Source organism: Heloderma suspectum, chromosome 4 (genome assembly GCF_057233095.1).
Source record: "Heloderma suspectum isolate Gila_16-S chromosome 4, 16-S_ref, whole genome shotgun sequence".
In the NCBI taxonomy this organism is placed as follows: domain Eukaryota; kingdom Metazoa; phylum Chordata; class Lepidosauria; order Squamata; family Helodermatidae; genus Heloderma; species Heloderma suspectum.
The window spans coordinates 4398409-4417015 of record NC_139461.1 but is presented as its reverse complement, the minus strand read 5'-3'; the positions used below and the strand labels follow the sequence as shown (position 1 = coordinate 4417015).

The window sequence follows — 18607 nt, the reverse complement described above, 5'->3', positions numbered from 1 at the left end:
TATCGTGGGTCAGACTAAGTAGCCTCATGCAGTCTCATGCTTCATGTTCTTGCTGAGCTCTTTCTCCCTTGAATATATTGTTGTAAGCTGACGAGACACAGGAATTCCTTATCTTGTCAAAGGTCATACAATTGTATATCTTGTTCTCTGCTGTTCTCTTCTGTTCTCTGCTTATCATGGCTACCCTATAACCCAGTTCTTGTATTATAAACAATGGTGCTAGGAGAAGAAATGTTGAGGACTGCAACCCCACGCGGGAGGGGGAGGAGGAGCCGTTTCATATGTGTCACAATGTCTATAAAAACAATGTGCTGATGTATTTCGGGGCTTCTGGCTCTTTGGAAATGATTCCAGCCTTAAGCCCGCGTGTTAAATAAAGAATCTCTTTTTCCTTCACTCCGTGGTCTCTCTGACTCTGGGTTCTGCAACATAAATGGGTTCTGCAACAATAGAAATTAACAAATGGCTGGCGTAAATGGATTCTCTGCACCTCTTTGACAGCTAAAAGACTAATATTACAACACTGGAAGGATAAACACTCACCTTCTATAATGCAATGGATTCAGGACCATACAACACTTTCAATATTTGAAAGGCTGGCATATAGAGAGCTTCGGCTATTGGGCAGTATAGAAATGAAATGAAATAAATGAAATAAAATAAAATAAAATAAATATAGACATTCAAATACTTCAAATACTCCTGTTTCCCACCTCCTAGCTGAGCAGAGCAGAGCAGAGCAGAGGAAGCTGCTCTAGCTAGTCTAGGGGCTATAGAAGCAAGCAAGCTCCCAGACAGCGAGCGATCAGAGAGAGCAAACAGGGAGAGCAAACAGGAGTTGGCAAGGCGAGTTCAAGGGGGAAGTCCCTAACTTTTTAAAAAACTTTTAAAAACTTTAAAAAAAAATCTTTTTCTTGTAACACACACTTCCATACCAGTGGGAGTCTGCTGTTAACCTCCAGTGAATAGAGGACAAATCACAGGCTATTCCAGTACAATCAGAAAGCTAGAAACATAAAGGGAATAGAGACTATGGAAGGAAAAGACTCTCCAGTGGTGGTGACCTGCAAGGTGTGTGCAGTGTTTGTTTTCTTGCCTGAGATCAACATGGCCTACACGTGCAACAAGTGCAAGTCGATTATGCTGTTGGAAGAAAAAATAGGGGGACTGGAGTGGCGAGTGTCGACCCTCCAGGGAATAAGAGAACACGAAGAGTTCTTGGACAGAACAGTGGAACTGCAGCAGCAAAATGAAGAACAGAAGCTGGAAGAGCAACAGCAAGCTGAGGCAGAAGAGGAAAATGCTGAGGTGAGGAAAAATGAAGTAGAGGATACTCCTTGGAAAAGGGTGACAGGAGCAGAAGAACTAGAAGCCACTCTACACCAGTGGAAACAGTGGAGCTATGGAACCGTTTCCAGGTAGAATCATAGAATCATAGACTAGTAAGGTTGGAAGGGGCCTATAAGACCATCGAGTCCAATCCCCTGCTCAATGCAGGATTCTAAGCCAAAGCATCCGTGACAGATGGCTGTCTAGATTCATCCTGAATCCAAGATCGTTGTTTCATCTAGCCCACTTTGAGCTAGTTTGCTCATCAGGATATCATGGGGCACTTTGTCGAAAGCTTTGCTGAAGTCGAGGTATATGATGTCTACAGCATTCCCACGGTCTACAAGGGAGGTTACTTGATCAAAAAATGAGATCAGATTCATCTGGCAGGACTTGTTTTTGACAAATCCATGTTGGCTTGGAGTAATCACGGCGTTGTTTTCAAGGTGCTTCCAGATGGATTGCTTTATCATCTGCTCCAGAATTTTCCCAGGGATTGATGTCAGACTGACTGGTCTGTAGTGCCCAGGTTCCTCCTTTTTACCCTTTTTGAAGAAAGGGACAACATGAGCCCTCCTCCAGTCATCTGGCACTTCCCCCGTCCTCCATGATTTCTCAAAGAGACCCTCTTTTGGGAGAAGACTGAGCCAAAGTAGGAATTGAGCACCTCTGCCTTTTCTTTGTCATCTGTTATCGTTTTGCCATCCTTATTTAATAGCTGAACCACCATTTCTTTCCTCTGCCTTTTACTATGCACGTAGCTGAAGAAAGCCTTTTTGTTCTTAGCATCCCTCGCTAACCTCAGCTCGTTCTCAGCTTTAGCCTTCCTGACGCCATCCCTGCAATTCTGTGCTACCTGCCTGTACTCTTCCTTTGTTGCTTGGCCTTCTTTCCACTTCTGATATGTGTCCTTTTTTGTTTTCAGCTCATCCCTAAGCTTTTTGTGAAGCCACATTGGCTTCTTCTGTTGTCTTCCACCTTTTCTTGTTGGAATTGTAATGTAAATGTTCTTTTAAATTATTTACCGGCTTCTTGGAATGTAACATGTGGTCAATGTAAACAGATTTTTTGCACCCTTTTGGTTGCTAAGACTGATAATATGATACCGGAGGGATAAAAGCTCACCACCTATCACGTAATGGACTGAAGACCTAACAACACTAGCAACATTTGAAAGAGCGGTATATAGGTTAACTTGCAGATGGACTTATATATGGATATTTGGTCTGCTTTTAACACTCAACAATGGCCGCAAGACTGGAAAAGGGTCAGTTTACATTCCAATTCCAAAGAAGGGCAACGCCAAAGAGTGTTCAAACTACCGCACAATTGCGCTCATTTCACATGCCAGCAAGGTGATGCTCAAAATCCTACAAGCTAGGCTTCAGCAGAGAATAGCAAGGAGAGACAAGAAGGCCTTCTGAAATGAACAATGCAAAGAAATTGAGGAAAACAACAGAATAGGAAAGACTAGAGATCTCTTCAAGAAAACTGGAGATCTCAAGGGAACGTTTTGTGCAAAGACGGGCATGATAAAGGACAAAGAAGGCAGGGACCTAACAGAAGCAGATGAGATAAAGAAGAGGTGGCAAGAATACACAGAAGAACTATACAGGAAAGATCTGAATGTCCCTGATAGCCATGATAGTGCGGTCACTGAAGTTGAGCCAGACATCCTAGAGAGTGAAGTCAAGTGGGCCTTAGGAAGCATTAGTAACAACAAAGCTAGCGGAGATGACAGTATTCCAGCCGAGCTATTTAAAATCCTAAAAGATGATGCTGTTAAAGTGCTGCATTCAATGTGCCAACAAATCTGGAACACTCAACAGTGGCCACAAGACTGGAAAAGGTCAGTTTACATTCCAATTCCAAAGAAGGGCAACGCCAAAGAGTGTTCAAACTACCGCACCATTGCGCTCATTTCACATGCCAGCAAGGTGATGCTCAAAATCCTACAAGCTAGGCTTCAGCAGTATGCGAACCGAGAACTACCGGAAGTACAAGCTGGGTTTCGAAGAGGCAGAGGAACTAGAGATCAAATCGCCAACATTCGCTGCATCATGGAGAAAGCAAGAGAATTCCAGAAAAACGTCTATTTCTGCTTCATTGACTACGCTAAAGCCTTTGATTGTGTGGATCACAACAAACTGTGGCAAATTCTTAAAGTGATGGGAGTACCAGACCACCTTACCTGTCTCCTGAGAAACCTGTACGAGGGTCAAGAAGCAACAGTAAGAACCAGAGATGGAACAACCGATTGGTTCAAAATTGGGAAAGGAGTACGACAAGGCTGCATATTGTCACCCTGCTTATTTAACTTATATGCAGAGTACATCATGAGAAACGCCGGGTTGGATGAATCACAGGTCGGAATTAAGATTGCCGGGAGAATTATCAATAACCTCCGATATGCAGACGATACCACCCTAATGGCAGAAAGTGAAGAGGATCTAAAGAGCCTCTTGTTGAGGGTGAAAGTGGAGAGTGCAAAAGCTGGTTTGAAACTCAACATTAAAAAAACTAAGATCATGTCATCTGGCCCCATCACTTCCTGGCATATAGAAGGGGAAGAAATGGAAGCAGTGACAAAATCTGTCTTGGGCTTGGGCTCCAAGATCACCGCAGATGGTGACTGTAGCCATGAAATTAGAAGATGCTTGCTCCTCAGGAAGAAAGCTATGGCAAACCTAGACAGCATAGTAAGAAGGAGAGACATCACCTTGCTGACAAAGGTCCATCTAATCAAAGCGATGGTTTTCCCAGTAGTGATGTATGGCTGTGAGAGCTGGACTATAAGGAAGGCTGAGCGCCGAAGAATCAATGCTTTCTAACTGTGGTGCTGGAGAAGACTCTTACGAGTCCCCTGGACTGCAAGGAGGTCAGATCAGTCAATCCTAAAGGAAATCAACCCTGAGTGCTCATTGGAAGGACAGATACTGAAGCTGAAGCTGAAATATTTTGGCCACCTAATGCGAAGAGAAAACTCCCTGGAAAAGACCCTGATGCTGGGAAAGACTGAAGGCAAAAGGAGAATAGCATCACCGATAGCATCACCGATGCAATGAATATGAACTTGAGCACGCTCTGGGAGAGAGCGCAGGACAGGAAGGCCTGGCGTGCTATGGTCCATGGGGTCACGAAGGGTCGGACATGACTGAACAACATGTGTAGCCCATTCCCCCCCCTTTTAAATTTTCTTTCTCGAATATTACAATATTTGAAACTGAGGATTTTAGAATATGTTGCTGTATTTTTATTTTGTTCTCTTTTTTTGGTTTTGTTGTGTTTTCAGTTTGTTTTGTTAAAATCCGCAATAAAAACTGGGGGGCTGCCCCCAAAGGCCCTGGGGCCTCCTGCTTTCCTCACCCCTTCCCCGTCAGGCGTGGCACCTGCAGGGCTGCTCTGGGCCTTTTCCGCGCGCAGAGAGGCGCCCGGGGGGAGGCTGGCTGCTCCTGGCGCTTCCTCCCGCGTAGGGCACCGCTCGCAAGCGCAGGAGCGCCTCAGCGCAGCCCGAGGCCGGCGAGCGAGGCAGAAGCAGTGAGGGGGAGGAATTTGGGGGAGCGGCATTTGGGGGAGGACCCTGCGGACCGCCTCTGCCAGCCCCTTCCTGCGGTGTGACTCTCTCGCTCTCCGATTCCCCTGGGAGGAAGCGACTGCTGCCTGCCACGCCCGGAAGCAGGGCGGCAAAAGGCGAGGCTCGGCCTGCAGCCCGGCCACTCGGGCAAGACGGTGTTGCGCAAAAGGCGGGTGTCGCCCCCTGGAGGCCAGTCCGGTCTGCCCCAGAGGGGAGAGTCAACTTCAGGCCAGGTCCAGCTCGATTGTATTGTTTGCCAACAGTTGGACAGAGGAGCTCACGCTCGGAAGCAGGGTCGGCCCTGGGCAACCCCCGCGCCACAGGTGCATCGCCTGGCTTGCATTCCTCAGCCAGCCTGCCTGGTTGCCATCGGTTTGCCTGGCTGCCTTATCTGAGGGTCACCGCACACTCATTCCAGGCATGCGCAGCTCTCACGATACTGCGTGCTGCTTAAGGCACATACAGTGGCATTTAGGTTACATTTTTACTACAACAGGAAGGGCACTGTGTCCCCCCCTCCTGAGAAAGCAGGTCCCGCTGCCCTCCCCCCATGAAGTGCTGGGCTGGAGTGCCAGCAGGGAGGGGGGCTTCCAGGCTCTCTTCCCCTCAGCGGCCCTCCACCCTCTGGGAGAGCAGCCCTGCGCTGCCACCCGGGAGCCGAAGTGCCTCCTGGAAACGGGCGCCTTTTGTGGGGGCATTTGTCTATAGCTCAGCCTCCCAACAGGGCTGGGCAGTGTCTTCCTTCCCTGAAGATGGGCCTCTTCCGCATTAATCCATTGGGAAACAGTGGACAATTCAAGGGCCTAGAGAATTCCAGAATTTTAGAGCAAATACAGTTCCGACAAAAAGCAAGTTGGCGAGGCAGGCTCTGAGAACCCTTCTGCCCAGTTCTCCTCAGAAAATGGCAGGCTCGCAAGCCCAGGAGTTGTTCCCGAGGAAACGAGTTTGAGAGGATTTGGAGTAACTCTAGTAAAACTTAGAACTAGAATTACAGGAACTAGTCATCATTCCCAGCCGTTTAGCGTTACTACCATCTCCACCACCCACGTCACATCACAACAACAACAAAAACTCCTGGTTGAGAAACGGATTTTTGGTGTACTGGCAGCTCCCCACTGTACTCCCCAGTGGCACGTCTAGCCTTCTCACAGAGTATGAACGTAGCGGGTAGTGATGATAAGAATTCATTGTATTTCATAGGAGTGCTGTTCCTAATTATTGCAGACATTGGTCTCGTTTCAGCGCCTAGTAAAAACATGATTTTTACCAAAGCCTTTGAGGGCTAAATGCATTCCCTAGCACATTGTTTTAACTGTTTTATTGGTTTAGATTTTAACTGGTTTTAGCTTGTTTAAAATGTTTTTAGGTGTTTAAATTATTTATTGTTTTATACTGTTTACACTGATTTTATCTGTATGCTACCCTGAGATCTTAATGATATAGGGTGGGATAGAAATGTTTTAAATAAAATAAATAAATAAATAAAATAATTATCTGTGAATGCTGACTGTAAGTGATGAGTAACAGATGCGATTAGTTCTGTTTGTTGTGAGATAACGGTGAATAATGGAATGTATGACAAATCTTGATAAAATAGGTAAGAGCAGAGACATCACACTGACAACAAAGGTCCGCATAGTTAAAGCAACGCTATTCCCCGTAGTAACCTATGGCTGCGAGAGCTGGACCATACGGAAGGCTGAGCGAAGGAAGATAGATGCTTTTGAACTGTGGTGCTGGAGGAAAATTCTGAGAGTGCCTTGGACTGCAAGAAGATCAAACCAGTCCATACTCCAGGAAATCAAGCCAGACTGCTCACTTGAGGGAATGATCTTAAAGGCAAAACCGCAGTACTTTCGCCACATCACGAGAAGACAGGACACCCTGGAGAAGATGCTGATGCTAGGGAAAGTAGAAGGCAAAAGGAAGAGGGGCTGACCAAGGGCAAGACGGAGGGATGCTATTCTGGAGGTGACGGACTCGACCTTGGGGGAGCTGGGGGTGGCGACGGCCGACAGGAAGCTCTGGCGTGGGCTGGTCCATGCAGTCACGAAGACTCGGAAGCGACTGATGAATAAACAACAAAAAACAAAAAAAATCCTTGGAAATAAGGGAGAACATTCTTGGAAATGGAGCAAGGCTGCCACAAGTGGGTAAGTCGAGTTCTGGAACCAGAGAGCTGCTTAGCGTAGCAGAGATGCTCTCTTCTGGGTGCTACTGGCGTCAGTGGCAAACCTGGCTCCATTGAGAGAAATGGGAGCAGTGGTGTGACCGGGTCTGAAGTTTAGGGTGAGTTGTAGCTCATCCACAAAAGAGCTATAAAAGCAAGAGTCTGATCTGATGGCCCAGGGAGATCCTGGGAGAACGAGAAGCCTACCAAACATCCGACCCAAGCTCTGCAAACCATGCTTGCCAGATGGGTCGCTGTAAGATCTTTATAACGCCCACTTTGTTAGTTGAGAAGAATAGAACTTTAATGGTAGCCACAGTGTGTATTATGCTTCTGACCATCTGTAGTGCATTCTATGTAGTGATGTGTTTTGCTTGTTTCATCATTTCAGAGATTTGTTATTCTACAATACTGCTTGAGCAATACACGTATATTTTGTGGTACCACTTTGTGTCATTTGGCCTGAGAGGGATTTCAGGGACCACAGCCCGTATCAGTTAATCCTTGAAGCTGAAACACTCAGCTGGCTCCATAAATCTGCTGCTGAGTGGGGTCAGTCCATGCAGCCACAGTTTTCTCTCTTGCCCAAGTGAGTCACAGACACACTTGTCCAAGTTTAGAAAGTGGGCTAGTCGGATGGAGGGGAAGAAGTTACCCATCTCAATGCTTGGCTCAAATAAAGGGGGATTTTAAAATATAATTCAAAGGGCAGCCCATATAAATTAATCCTTGAAGCCCAAAACACTTAGCTGGGCTTCATGGATCTGTTGCCGAGTGGGGTCTGTCCATAAAGCCGTTGTATTCTCTCTTGATCTGGTGAATCTCAGATTCCCCTGTTTAAGTTTGGGAAACAAGCTAGTTGGATAGAGTGGGAAGAAGTTACCTGTCTCTGCCTGACACTGCTTTCCTGCAGAGAGGACATGTGATGTGGTGGATGGCAATACACATATATTTTGCAGTTGCATTTTTACTGGAGAGAATTGGGTACACATCCCTACTTGACCATGGGGCATTCTGAGTGGTTTTGAGACTTTTTTTCTGCTAGCCTAATTAACCTCTAAATAGCAAAGGACACAAATATGTTAAATAACATAATTCTCAAAATAATGGTCTTTTGTTCTTAAGACGGACATTGCAGAGGATGCATTTGCTAGGGGTATAGCTTCCTCATGGGGAAAAGTTTCAAAAATACTGTAAAGCTAGATATTTCCCTTACAGGCTTTAGCCATATCACGAATGTTTTCTTGGATGTCTTATTTTATTCCCTTTTTGCCAGGGCTATGCTGAACTAAATTAAAAGCCTTCTGGAAACTAAGCAGGGAAAGCATTTTCCTGTGCAAGAAAGCTGTATACACCTGTATACTACCCACATAGTTGTGTATGTCTCCTCATCCATGGAGAAAACAAGAAATAACAGGGGTTTATGAAATCACTCAGATATTCAATGTGATGATTCCTGACCTCAAAATGGTAACTACTCAGCACCTTGCATGGGAGTAACTTCAGGCAATAGCTGGTCCAGTGGTACAGAAAACTGCCTCCAAGGACTATGCCTTGCTGTTGCCAAATTACAAAGGCAATTTTGCAGCATTTTCCAAGAACTAGGTTTTTGTCCCCAACACTATCAGATCTCTGCTGGATTTCAAGGCATGTCCCTGCAGAACTTGGACTTGCCGATGGAGTCCCAGAGACATGGAACCCCTAAGAATGGCAGTACCTCTTCAAGCCTAAGGTAGTTCATCACTGCATAAGAAATTAATGATGGCAGAGTTCTCATCCTGGAGCAACAGTAGTGATGCCAGGATTCAGATCTCTGTGGCAAATCCCTCAAAAGCAGTCTCCACAAAGCTTTCCAAAACAGAAGGTTCCAGTTATCTCTTTTCACCCCCAAGTGACTTTATATAAACTTGTAGAATCTATGGGGATCCTTGTTCTGCAAGAGGTGATTTTTTTTCCTACTCAGGCAATATCCTTCTTTGGTCTTGTGCAGGGAAGGACAGTGGGCTATGCAAGCCTATCTTGTCTGAGACACTACTGCTCCCCTTTTAATACAGCTGAGAGCTTTCTTTCTCTGATGCAACCATTTAAATGCTGCACTCACAACAAAATTAAATTGTAGATGGCAACATCCAGCATTAGGACATCACCCAAGTCTTTCGGTACATGAGGAGTTTGTAATGCCAGGTCAGCCAATAGGCATGATGGTCTTCTGTCAAAAGGGATTAGTCTGGATTCCACATGGTTGTTTTCAGAGGGTTTTCTGCCATTCAGCTTGAAATTTCAGAGCAAGCATGCCTGAAGAGTTAGGTGACAGAAGACGCTTGGGTTTTACTACCGGGTTGCCTGTTCCCAATCAGACTCAACATATTCATTCATTCATTCATTCATTCATAAGAAAGCTGCAGAGTGTCCTCCTTAGGCTTGATATCTACTGTTTTTGCAAAGTTCAGGGGCCAGGATGGCCTGGCATATCCAAGATAGCGTCACCTAGCTGGCTGTTAAGGCTCCCAAGTTAATGTTCTGGGCCTTTTAGGATAATAGCAAGGGACTTATGGTTCTCACCCATTTGGGCAGTGGAATTGCAAGGGCTATATTCACTATGGAGACATGAAATCTTTCATTCCTCAACAGGAAGTCTGCAAGGTCATCAACAAAGTGGTGGTACATTTTACAACCCTTCCAGGCATTCTGCAGTAATGAAATAACTGCAGCAGACTGTTTTATCCTATATGCTTTCAGTGAGCCAGGTGAGTTGAGCTTTAGCTGGCCAAATACACACACACACACACACACACACTTTGGCATCCACATATTTCCCTTGGTGCATGTACATACACACCCTACCTGCAAAGCCACCTGGTTCAGAAATTCCCACTCAGAGGGTGGTATCAATATGAGTGGTGCATGTGAGCCCAGCCCTGTCAGTCCAGGTCCATGCACGGCCATGATATATCAATTCTAGGGGCAAGCCCTGATGTGGGTGAAAATGCTGGTTTCTGGAAGGCACAGGTTGTGCCTCTTCCAGAAAAAAGTGTTTTCACGTTTGTCGGGGTTTGCCCCCGGACCGGGGCCAGCAAGGCTGGCCTTGCACACACTGCTCTTGTTAGATACTATCCAGAATCCACAGTGTGATTATCCATTCAGTTGAGATTGATGTTATGGGTAAAGTATGTATCCAAGAACTGAACCCATTCAGTCATTACTAAGTTAATAAATATAAGCTCTGCACAGATACCTCAACGTGCTGGATGTCAGCCTTGGCTGCTATCCTGCAATTCAACAGGGAGAGTTAATTTCATATATCCTCCACATAGGATGCATTTTTAATTCCACTATTCATTTGTTCTATAGGTCTGAGGAGAAGTTCTTGCCTTCCTTCTGCTTAAATCCCTCTTTCAAAGGAGAGAGAATGGCACCATGTGGATGTTTCAAGAGCCATTAGTTTCCTCAGGGTTCTAGAAAGTCTCAAACTTGTTCATATCTACTGGACAATATTCTGAGGGTTCTGGGGTTTCTATGGCTACTTGGATAAGAGACTTTAGTCTGACTTACCTACCCCAGAGTAATTTCCCACTGAAAAGCACTATAGTTAATTCCTTGAAAAGTTCTGCACCTTCCACAGAATATAGGAACTTGTATTCAGTTGAATTAGCATATAGGGCAGAAATCTGCAGACCTGCCCATACAGTAGGCATATTGCATCAATACGTTTGCCTTCTCTGATGCAGCCTTTGGTCAATGTGTCTTCTGAAAGGTTGTATCTTGCATATGAGAGAATATAATCCAACCCTGGGATGTACTGCTTTTCTACATCCCAAATGTATAGACTATCGCACCACAGAACCACTGGAGAAAGGGAAATGGGAACTTACCCTAAATTTTCATTCTCAGGGGTTCTGGGGTGGGGCAGTCTTCCCAGCCATTTAAAGAGAGAGAGAGAAAATATGAACATGACAATGAGAGGCAGGAGCATGAGTCAGGAGCCTCTGGCTTGTTCCTTTTGGATGTCTGAATCATCACTGTCCAACTTAGTGATTCTGTGTCCAGTGGGATATCCTAATGTTCCCCTTTTGTTAGTGTGTATCAATTAGTGCACTTATACTGTTGAATGGTCTTCTTGATGTTTTATATGTACTTTTCACTTGTTGGGGGTTAAGGAGTTTTCTTCCAACCTCTGGCCTTGGTCTGGGGGTGGAGGGGAAGCCTCTCCCCTTGGCGCTGTTTCTTGCTGGAGCCCTGTCTGCCCATCAGGAGGGGGTGTTTCCCAAATGTATAGAGTGCCCCACCTCAGAATCCCTGAGAATGCAAATTTTCCTTTCTGATGCCCGTTCTCCCAGTTTCAAGAGATCTTTTTGGAGCTCTTTGCAATCCCTTTTTGTTTTATCAACATCAGCAGACTTGGCCACCTCACTGCTTACTCCTATTTCTAAATAATTTATGAACAATTTGAAAAGCATTGGTCTCAATACAGATTCCTGTGGGACCCCACTGTTCAATTGCTTTCACATTCTGTGAGCATCTTATATATTTCCAAGGAAACATTTTTAATGCACATTTTAAAAACTTGTATTTGTTCTACAAACTTTTGCCTGTTTTCATAATAGGATCCCAAAGATATCAAATGTCTTCTAATAAATGTTTTGCTTGCATCCCAGATTGTTGCCCTGTTGATATTTCTCCTGTGTATGTGTATATATATATATATATATATATATATATTATATATGGAAAAATTCTTGAGTTCATCAAAACATTTGTTAATCACTTCTGGGTTTTTAAGTAAAAGCTCATTCAGTTTCCATTATGATAGTCCTTCTATTTTCTTATTATTTTCTTATTAGAGAATATTAACATGACAGGATTATAGTCAGCATGTAGTGCTGATTCAACTGATGTACAGTGAACTCTTTGAGTAAAGCCAGAACAGCCCAAATCATATCAAGCATGGTATATTTACATCCCCTCCCCACCTCTGTACACCAAAACTCCCCCTTCCCCCGGGAGATGCCAGGCAGAAAAGCCCTTTTCTTTCAGGAATTTGACACTCCCCCCCACAACCCCGGTGTGTGGCAGGCAGGCAAAAGAATGCCTTCCCTGTGGGGGTGGCCCATTTGCTATCCTGAATTGCTTCTCTGTGTGTAGCCTTCCCCAGAAAAGCACAAGTCAGGGAGTATGAGAGAAGGAGAACTCAATCCCAAGGATTGGGCAGGAACCCAAACAAATGAAAGGGAAAACAAAAGAACCCGCAGTGTCTCAGGGGCAAAAAGCATAACCATGATGACACGAGACGACGGGGCTTGTGAGGGAGGAACTCCATGCTGAAGGGGCCAGTGGGCTGCCTATTCCCTGCCATTGCCAGAGAGGGCCAAGATGTAAAGGAAGATGTTAATAATGTCTGTGTACAGGTTGAGGGCTGCAAAGATGTACTCCTCTGCACTGATGGCGAGCTGCTTGTTTCCCAGGATCATCTGGGTGTCCATGGCTAGGAACTGTAATGGAAAAGATGGGTGTGGGGAGAACATTCGTTGGCTCACAGAACCCCTCTCTGAATGGCCTGAGGTAAGGCAACATAAGAACATAAGGAGAGCTATGCTGACCCAGGCCAAGGGTCCATCTAGCCCAGCATTCTGATCTCACAGTGGCCAACCAGCTGCCCATGGAAAATCTACAAGTAGGATGTGAGTGCAACAGCACCCTCCCACCCACGTTCCCCAGCAACTGTTGTACATAGGCTTACTGCTGCTGATACTGGAGGTGGCATAGAGGCATCAGGACTAATAGCCATTGATAGCCTTCCCCTCCAGCCCCCTTTTGAAGCCATCCAAATTGGCGGCTATTACTACATCCTGTGGTAGCAAATTCCATAGCTTGACTATGTGCTGTGTGAAGAAGTACTTCCTTTTATCTGTCCTGATCTCTCACCAATCAGCTTCATGGGATGACCCCGGCCGGGGTTCCAGTATTATGAGAGAAGGAGAAAAACGTCTCCCTATCCACATTCTCCACACCATGCATCATTTTGTACACCTCCATCATGTCTCCCCTTACTTGACTTTTTTCCAAGTTAAACAGTCCCAGCTGTTGTAATCATCCCTCAGTGGGGAGTTTCTCCAGCCCTTTGATCATTTTAGTTGCCCTTTTTGGAAAGAGGAAAGAGGGCAGCTGGTGGGCCATACATGGGCAAATACAGGAGAGACAGAACAGCTCAGGGGGTTGGCCCAGAGCACCACCAAAACACTGTCCCCATCCATCCCACAAACCTCCCACAGGGGCCAACACCTTGAAATGGAAGACGTTCCACTAACGGCATCAGGCAAGGCTGTCTCTTTCCCTCTGTGTCGCTCAATCCCCATCCACCCACAACATCCTGCCCATGGGATGCTCGCTTTGCTGCTCGCACCCCAGCCCCAGCCCCCTTCAGATCCTCGACATGCCAGTCAGGAAGCACAAGAGCCAGGCAGCTCCAGTGAGGGGATGTTGGCAGAGGGCTAGTGGATGAGGCTCAGCAGTGGCTCCAACTACACTCCTACTCTGCAGGGAGGTGAGCAACAGTGCAAGCATCACCGCAACACTCACGCAGGTGAAGAGGAGGGCACCAAGGGACGCATAGATAATCTCCATCAGACGGTTCTGGATGAAGATACAAAGGATGGCAAAGATGAACAGGACCATCAGGCAGACGATCAGCACCCCCCGGCACGAGGTGAAGTCATACTTGGTCTGCAGGAGAAGAGCCCCAAGACAGAACTCAGGGAGTGCCCCAGAAGCATCCCAGCCACCTTCCCTCCCTGTTCTCTCCCCATGCCAGGGCCATTAACACCCCCCACCCTTGGTTTTCTTCCAACAGCCTGGTGGGTGACGGTGGGCAAGCTGTGAGGGATTGCACCAATTACAAACACACACACACCATCCCCAGTGGGATACCAACTGCTCGACCTGTATGTAGCACATCTGTTTGTGTTTCATGGTTGGTTTTATTGTGCGTCAAAGAGGCAGTTTGTTAAAGGACATGGAAAATATGAATGTGGGAGACAGAAGCAAAGAACCCCAAGGTACAGGATGCTGGTACACACACAGACCTAGGACTAAGTCATGGAGTCTGCTCCATTTGGACTGCCCCTCCACCCCCGGGAGATGAGAGGAGAAGCAGGGAGCCCTGCTGAACATGTATTTAATGTTTTCCCTTTTCCCTCCCCATTCTCTTTCCCTTGTGTCTCATGCCTTTTTAAGTTGTAAGCCTGCGGGAAGGGAGCCATGTTTTGGGTACAGACTGCAGTAACGCTACCAGCAATAAAGAAGCAGCGCTGTGCAGCAGGCTCCGATCCCAAAGGCCCTGCAGGCGCTGTGTCTGGCCAGTCAGGGAGAGCGACAGCCCCAAGTCCCCCACCAGGCCAGAGCTGTTGCCTGCCATGGTCTGGTGGGTGCAGGAAGTGGATCGCCCAGCCCAAGTCACGCTTCTGGGTGATCGACGTGCACTCGCATGGTGAGATCAGCTAATCGGCTTGCACCCAACGGACACAGGAAAGCAACAGAACAAGCCCCCTCCTCAAACTGTCCAGCACTTCTCAATTGGAAGAGGGACAGGCAGCACACCCACCCACCTGCATGGAGAAGAGGACGACCGTGAAGCAGACAACGGTCGTGATGCCCACAGCCATGATGACGGTGTCCGTGTTATAGAAGCTGGCAATCATGCCCACCATGTAGGAGAGGCTCAGGGTCAGGATGGACTGGGGAGGAGAAACAGCTCTAATTAATAGGAGGAACTTCAGATTGCACCGTCATGCCCCATTGGAGGGATCCTCCTCCTCCAAGGAGCTAGAACATCCAGAGACAGATGATGTCTTGGAGCTACTCTTGGGCCCTCAGAGGAGATGGCCATGGGTCCACCCCCACAGGAGGGGAGCTCTCTGCCTTTGAGGCAGAGGCTGGCTGACCACTTAGTCCCCAAGAGCGTTGCCGCCTCAAGAGGCAGACCAGTAGGGCTCCTTTAAGAAGAAGTGATCAATAACAAGATCAAGAGGAAAGGACTCCTTGAGAACAAGGCTTGTAACAAAATGTAGCTGAGCCCTGGGTAGGGCTCAGGAGGCTCTGTCAATATAAGCCTTCAGTACAAGTCTAGCCATTGCTGGAAGCAATGTTGTATTTTGGCTCTAGTCTCACCTTGGCTTCTGTTTGGACTTTCATGCTATTGACCCCTGGACTCCTGACTGCTATTTTTGGACAGTGTTTCTACTTGATTGATCTCCCAGATGTTGACCTTGGCTGTGCCTCAGACATTTCTCTCTGGAAAACCCCTACCTGCCTGGTAAAACTGTGCTTGACCATTTGCCTGCTAAGTTGACATCCCTATTGTATTCATCCCTGTATTTGCTAAGCAACAAGCTGGACCCAGTTAGAGCAGGACATGCCCTCCTTCCCACCAGGCCTCGGAGTGGGCTATGGGACACCCACCTGGCCAAGCCACAACACACCTGCCTAACTTGATGCCCTCAAGACCACCATTAGCTGTTGCCATCCCCCACCCCCTATGACAGAATACCAGGGCAATGAGGTTCCAGGGGTGCTTGCGCCGGAACTCCCCACAGCAGCTGAGCACGATGAGGGAGATGAAGAAGACAGCGTACGAGACATAGTAGGTCCAGACATGTTTCCGCACGAAGCCCTTCACACCCTTCACGAAGGTGAAGATGGCCACAAAGGCAAAAGTCACGGAGAGCTGGAGGGTCAGCACCAGGAACACCTGCAGGCACAAGGCAGTGGCTCAGCAGGCGTCATGGAGACCACAAGCCGCGCATGTGAGGCCATGGGCTGCTCTTTTCCAAGGAGGGGTCTCCCAGGAGGGGAGGAGGCATGAGTGGCAGACATCACCCAGGCAGGGCCCATAGGAGGATCTTAGAAGCGCCCAGGCAGCAAACACAGGACATGTCCTTTCAAGGAGGAGGGGCTCCCCCTGCTGCGGCTGCTGTTTTCATGCCCTTTTTGTGGGCCGGTTGGCCACTGTGAGAGACAGGATGATGCTGGACAGGTTGGCCTGATCCAGCTCCAGGTCTTCTGAGGCTAAAGAGGTTCTACGCATACACACCATCAGCTCTTTGCTTCAGCAGCTTTTCAAGCCCTCATGCGAAGTCTTCCCCAGGCATGCTGCCTCCAACAGTTGACGCTGGAGACTCCAGCGACTGAATCGGGGGCATCTGGCATGCAAAGCAGGGGCTCTACTCCGGTCTGGCTTCACCTCAGTATGGGAGGGTTGGAGTTGAACTCGGAACCTCATGGTCACAATCACCCTTACTAAAACACAGTCCCAGATCCAGCACAGCCCTTCTCACAGAGAAGAATCCCCCTCCACCCACAATCATCTCTCCTCTACACAACTCACCTTGCGGATGAAGGCCTGTCGGATTCTCTTGTCATCCCAGTCAGTGGAGGGGGAAATGGTAGTTGTTGTAGGATGGTGGTCCATCCTTGTGCTAGTTGTAGGCAAGCTATGTTTTCCCAGCAATAAACTGCAGCATCTTTTTAATTGGCAACATGTGATTCCTCCCCACAGCTAACACATTGTTGCTGTTTGGACTACTGGTTATACTGGGGCTGTGAGAGTTTCTCAGGCTTCTATTGGCTAATACCCATGTCATCAATGGGCAGTAGGCAGAGAGGATGGTGACCCTCTCCTTTTGCATTGCCCTGTTGGGCTACTCTGGAGGTGCTGGCTTAAGTTGGTTGTCTCTCTTGCAGAGGCCCACTTGTCGGGCACACAGGAAAGGGCTTTCGCCTGTGTTGTTCCCAAACTCTAGAATGCACTCCCTTTGGAGGTGGGACTGGTCCCCACTCTTGCCGCGTTCAGGAAGCAGGTCAAGACACATCTTTTTTACTTGTTATGGTTTGTATTATTATTTAACATTTTAAACATATTTTAAATATTTTACTATATTTTCATTTGACTTAAGTTTTTATTTTCTGACACTTTTGTAAATTACCTCTTTGCTTCAGCAAGGGGATATATTTATTTTTACATTTTTTTCTACATTGGTTATGACAAAGATATTTTTAAAATCTCACCACACCAATATGATTTGACTTAGAGAGACTGGCTTGATTTAGATTCCAGCACTGAGGAGGGGAGTAGACTCGATGGTCTTATAGGCCCCTTCCAACCCTTCTATTCTATGATTCTATGAATCAGGTGAGGCATGCACTGCACACTGCATTTAAGAACAGAAGAGCCCTGCTGGATCAGGCCAAGGTCTATCTAGTCCAGCATTTCGTTCCCAGAGTGGCTAAACAGTTGCCTTTGAGAAGCCCACAAGTAGGACATGAGTGCAACGGTGCCATCCAGCAACTGGTGCACATCGGCATACTGCCTCTGATACTGGAGGTGGCATAGAGGCATCAGGACTAGTAGCCATCGATAGCCTTTTCCTCCAGGAATTTGTCTAGCCCCCTTTAAAGCCATCACCCAAGTTGGTGGCCGTCATAGAATCATAGAATAGTAGGGTTGGAAGGGGCCTACAAGGCCATCAAGTCCAACTCCCTGCTCAGTGCAGGAATCCAAGTCAGAGCATCCCTGACAGATGGCTGTCCAGCCTCGTCTTGAATGCCTCCAGTGTGGGAGAGCCCACCATCTCCCTAAGGAATGGGTTCCATTGTCCTAGTGCTCTAACAGGAAGTTTCTCCTGATGTTCAGCTGGAATCTGGCTTTCTGTCACTTGAGCCCAGAGTTCCTGTAACTGCTACTTTATCCACTAAGTCATCTCTGTTGGTTAGGATCAAGTCAAGGTAGCCGATCCTCTAGTTCCTTCCTCTACTTTCTGTAGGAGGAAGTTATCCGCCACACAAGTCAGGAATTTCCTGGTGGGGCCATGTTTTGCAGAATTTGTCTCCCAACAAATATCGGGGAAATTGAAGTCCCCCATTACTACTGCATCATGCTTCCTTGAAACATTGGCTATTTGCTTTTCAAAAGTTTCATCCTCATCTTCTCCTTGATTGGGTGGCCGGGAGTAGACTCGGACCACCAGGTTCCTTTTATTCTTTGCTCCATTTTTTTGATCCAGAGGCTCTCGATGGGGCTACAAAGCTCCTCCTCCTGTATTTCTGTGCAGAGATATGCATTTTTCACATACAGTGCAACCCCACCTCCCTTTCTGTTCTTCCTGTTCTTTTTGAACAAGTTATATCCTTCAAGTGCTGTATTCCAGTCATGGGAGTCATCCCACCAAGTCTCAGTTATACCTATCAGGTCATAATTTCCCTCTTGTATTAAGAGTTCAAGTTCGTTCTGTTTGTTTACCATACTCTGGGCATTAGTATATAGTCATCAAAGACCATGTGCTTCATAGTCTGGCTTTCTTCCTACATGTGTCTGAAGACTATTATTGGGCGCTATCAGAGCTGTTCTGATAGTGATTGTTCACTATCAGAGCTGTTCAGTGCATGCGCCTACATCCATTGTTACCCCTAACATTACATCTCCATTCCCCGTAGGATTCAGTTTAAAGCCCTCCTGATGAAGTTCTTCATGCTGTGGCCAAACA

General features: G+C 47.0%; 1 protein-coding gene across 1 annotated transcript; it reads right to left on the bottom strand.

Moving 5' to 3' along the window:
• Positions 1-12412: 12412 nt before the first annotated feature.
• LOC146346435 (protein lifeguard 1-like) lies at positions 12413-16936 on the bottom strand. The gene is given in 7 exon segments (XM_084848452.1): positions 12413-12562; positions 13650-13793; positions 14675-14803; positions 15616-15816; positions 16453-16503; positions 16505-16543; positions 16817-16936. Coding segments are annotated over 7 exon segments (834 nt in total).
• Positions 16937-18607: the final 1671 nt, after the last annotated feature.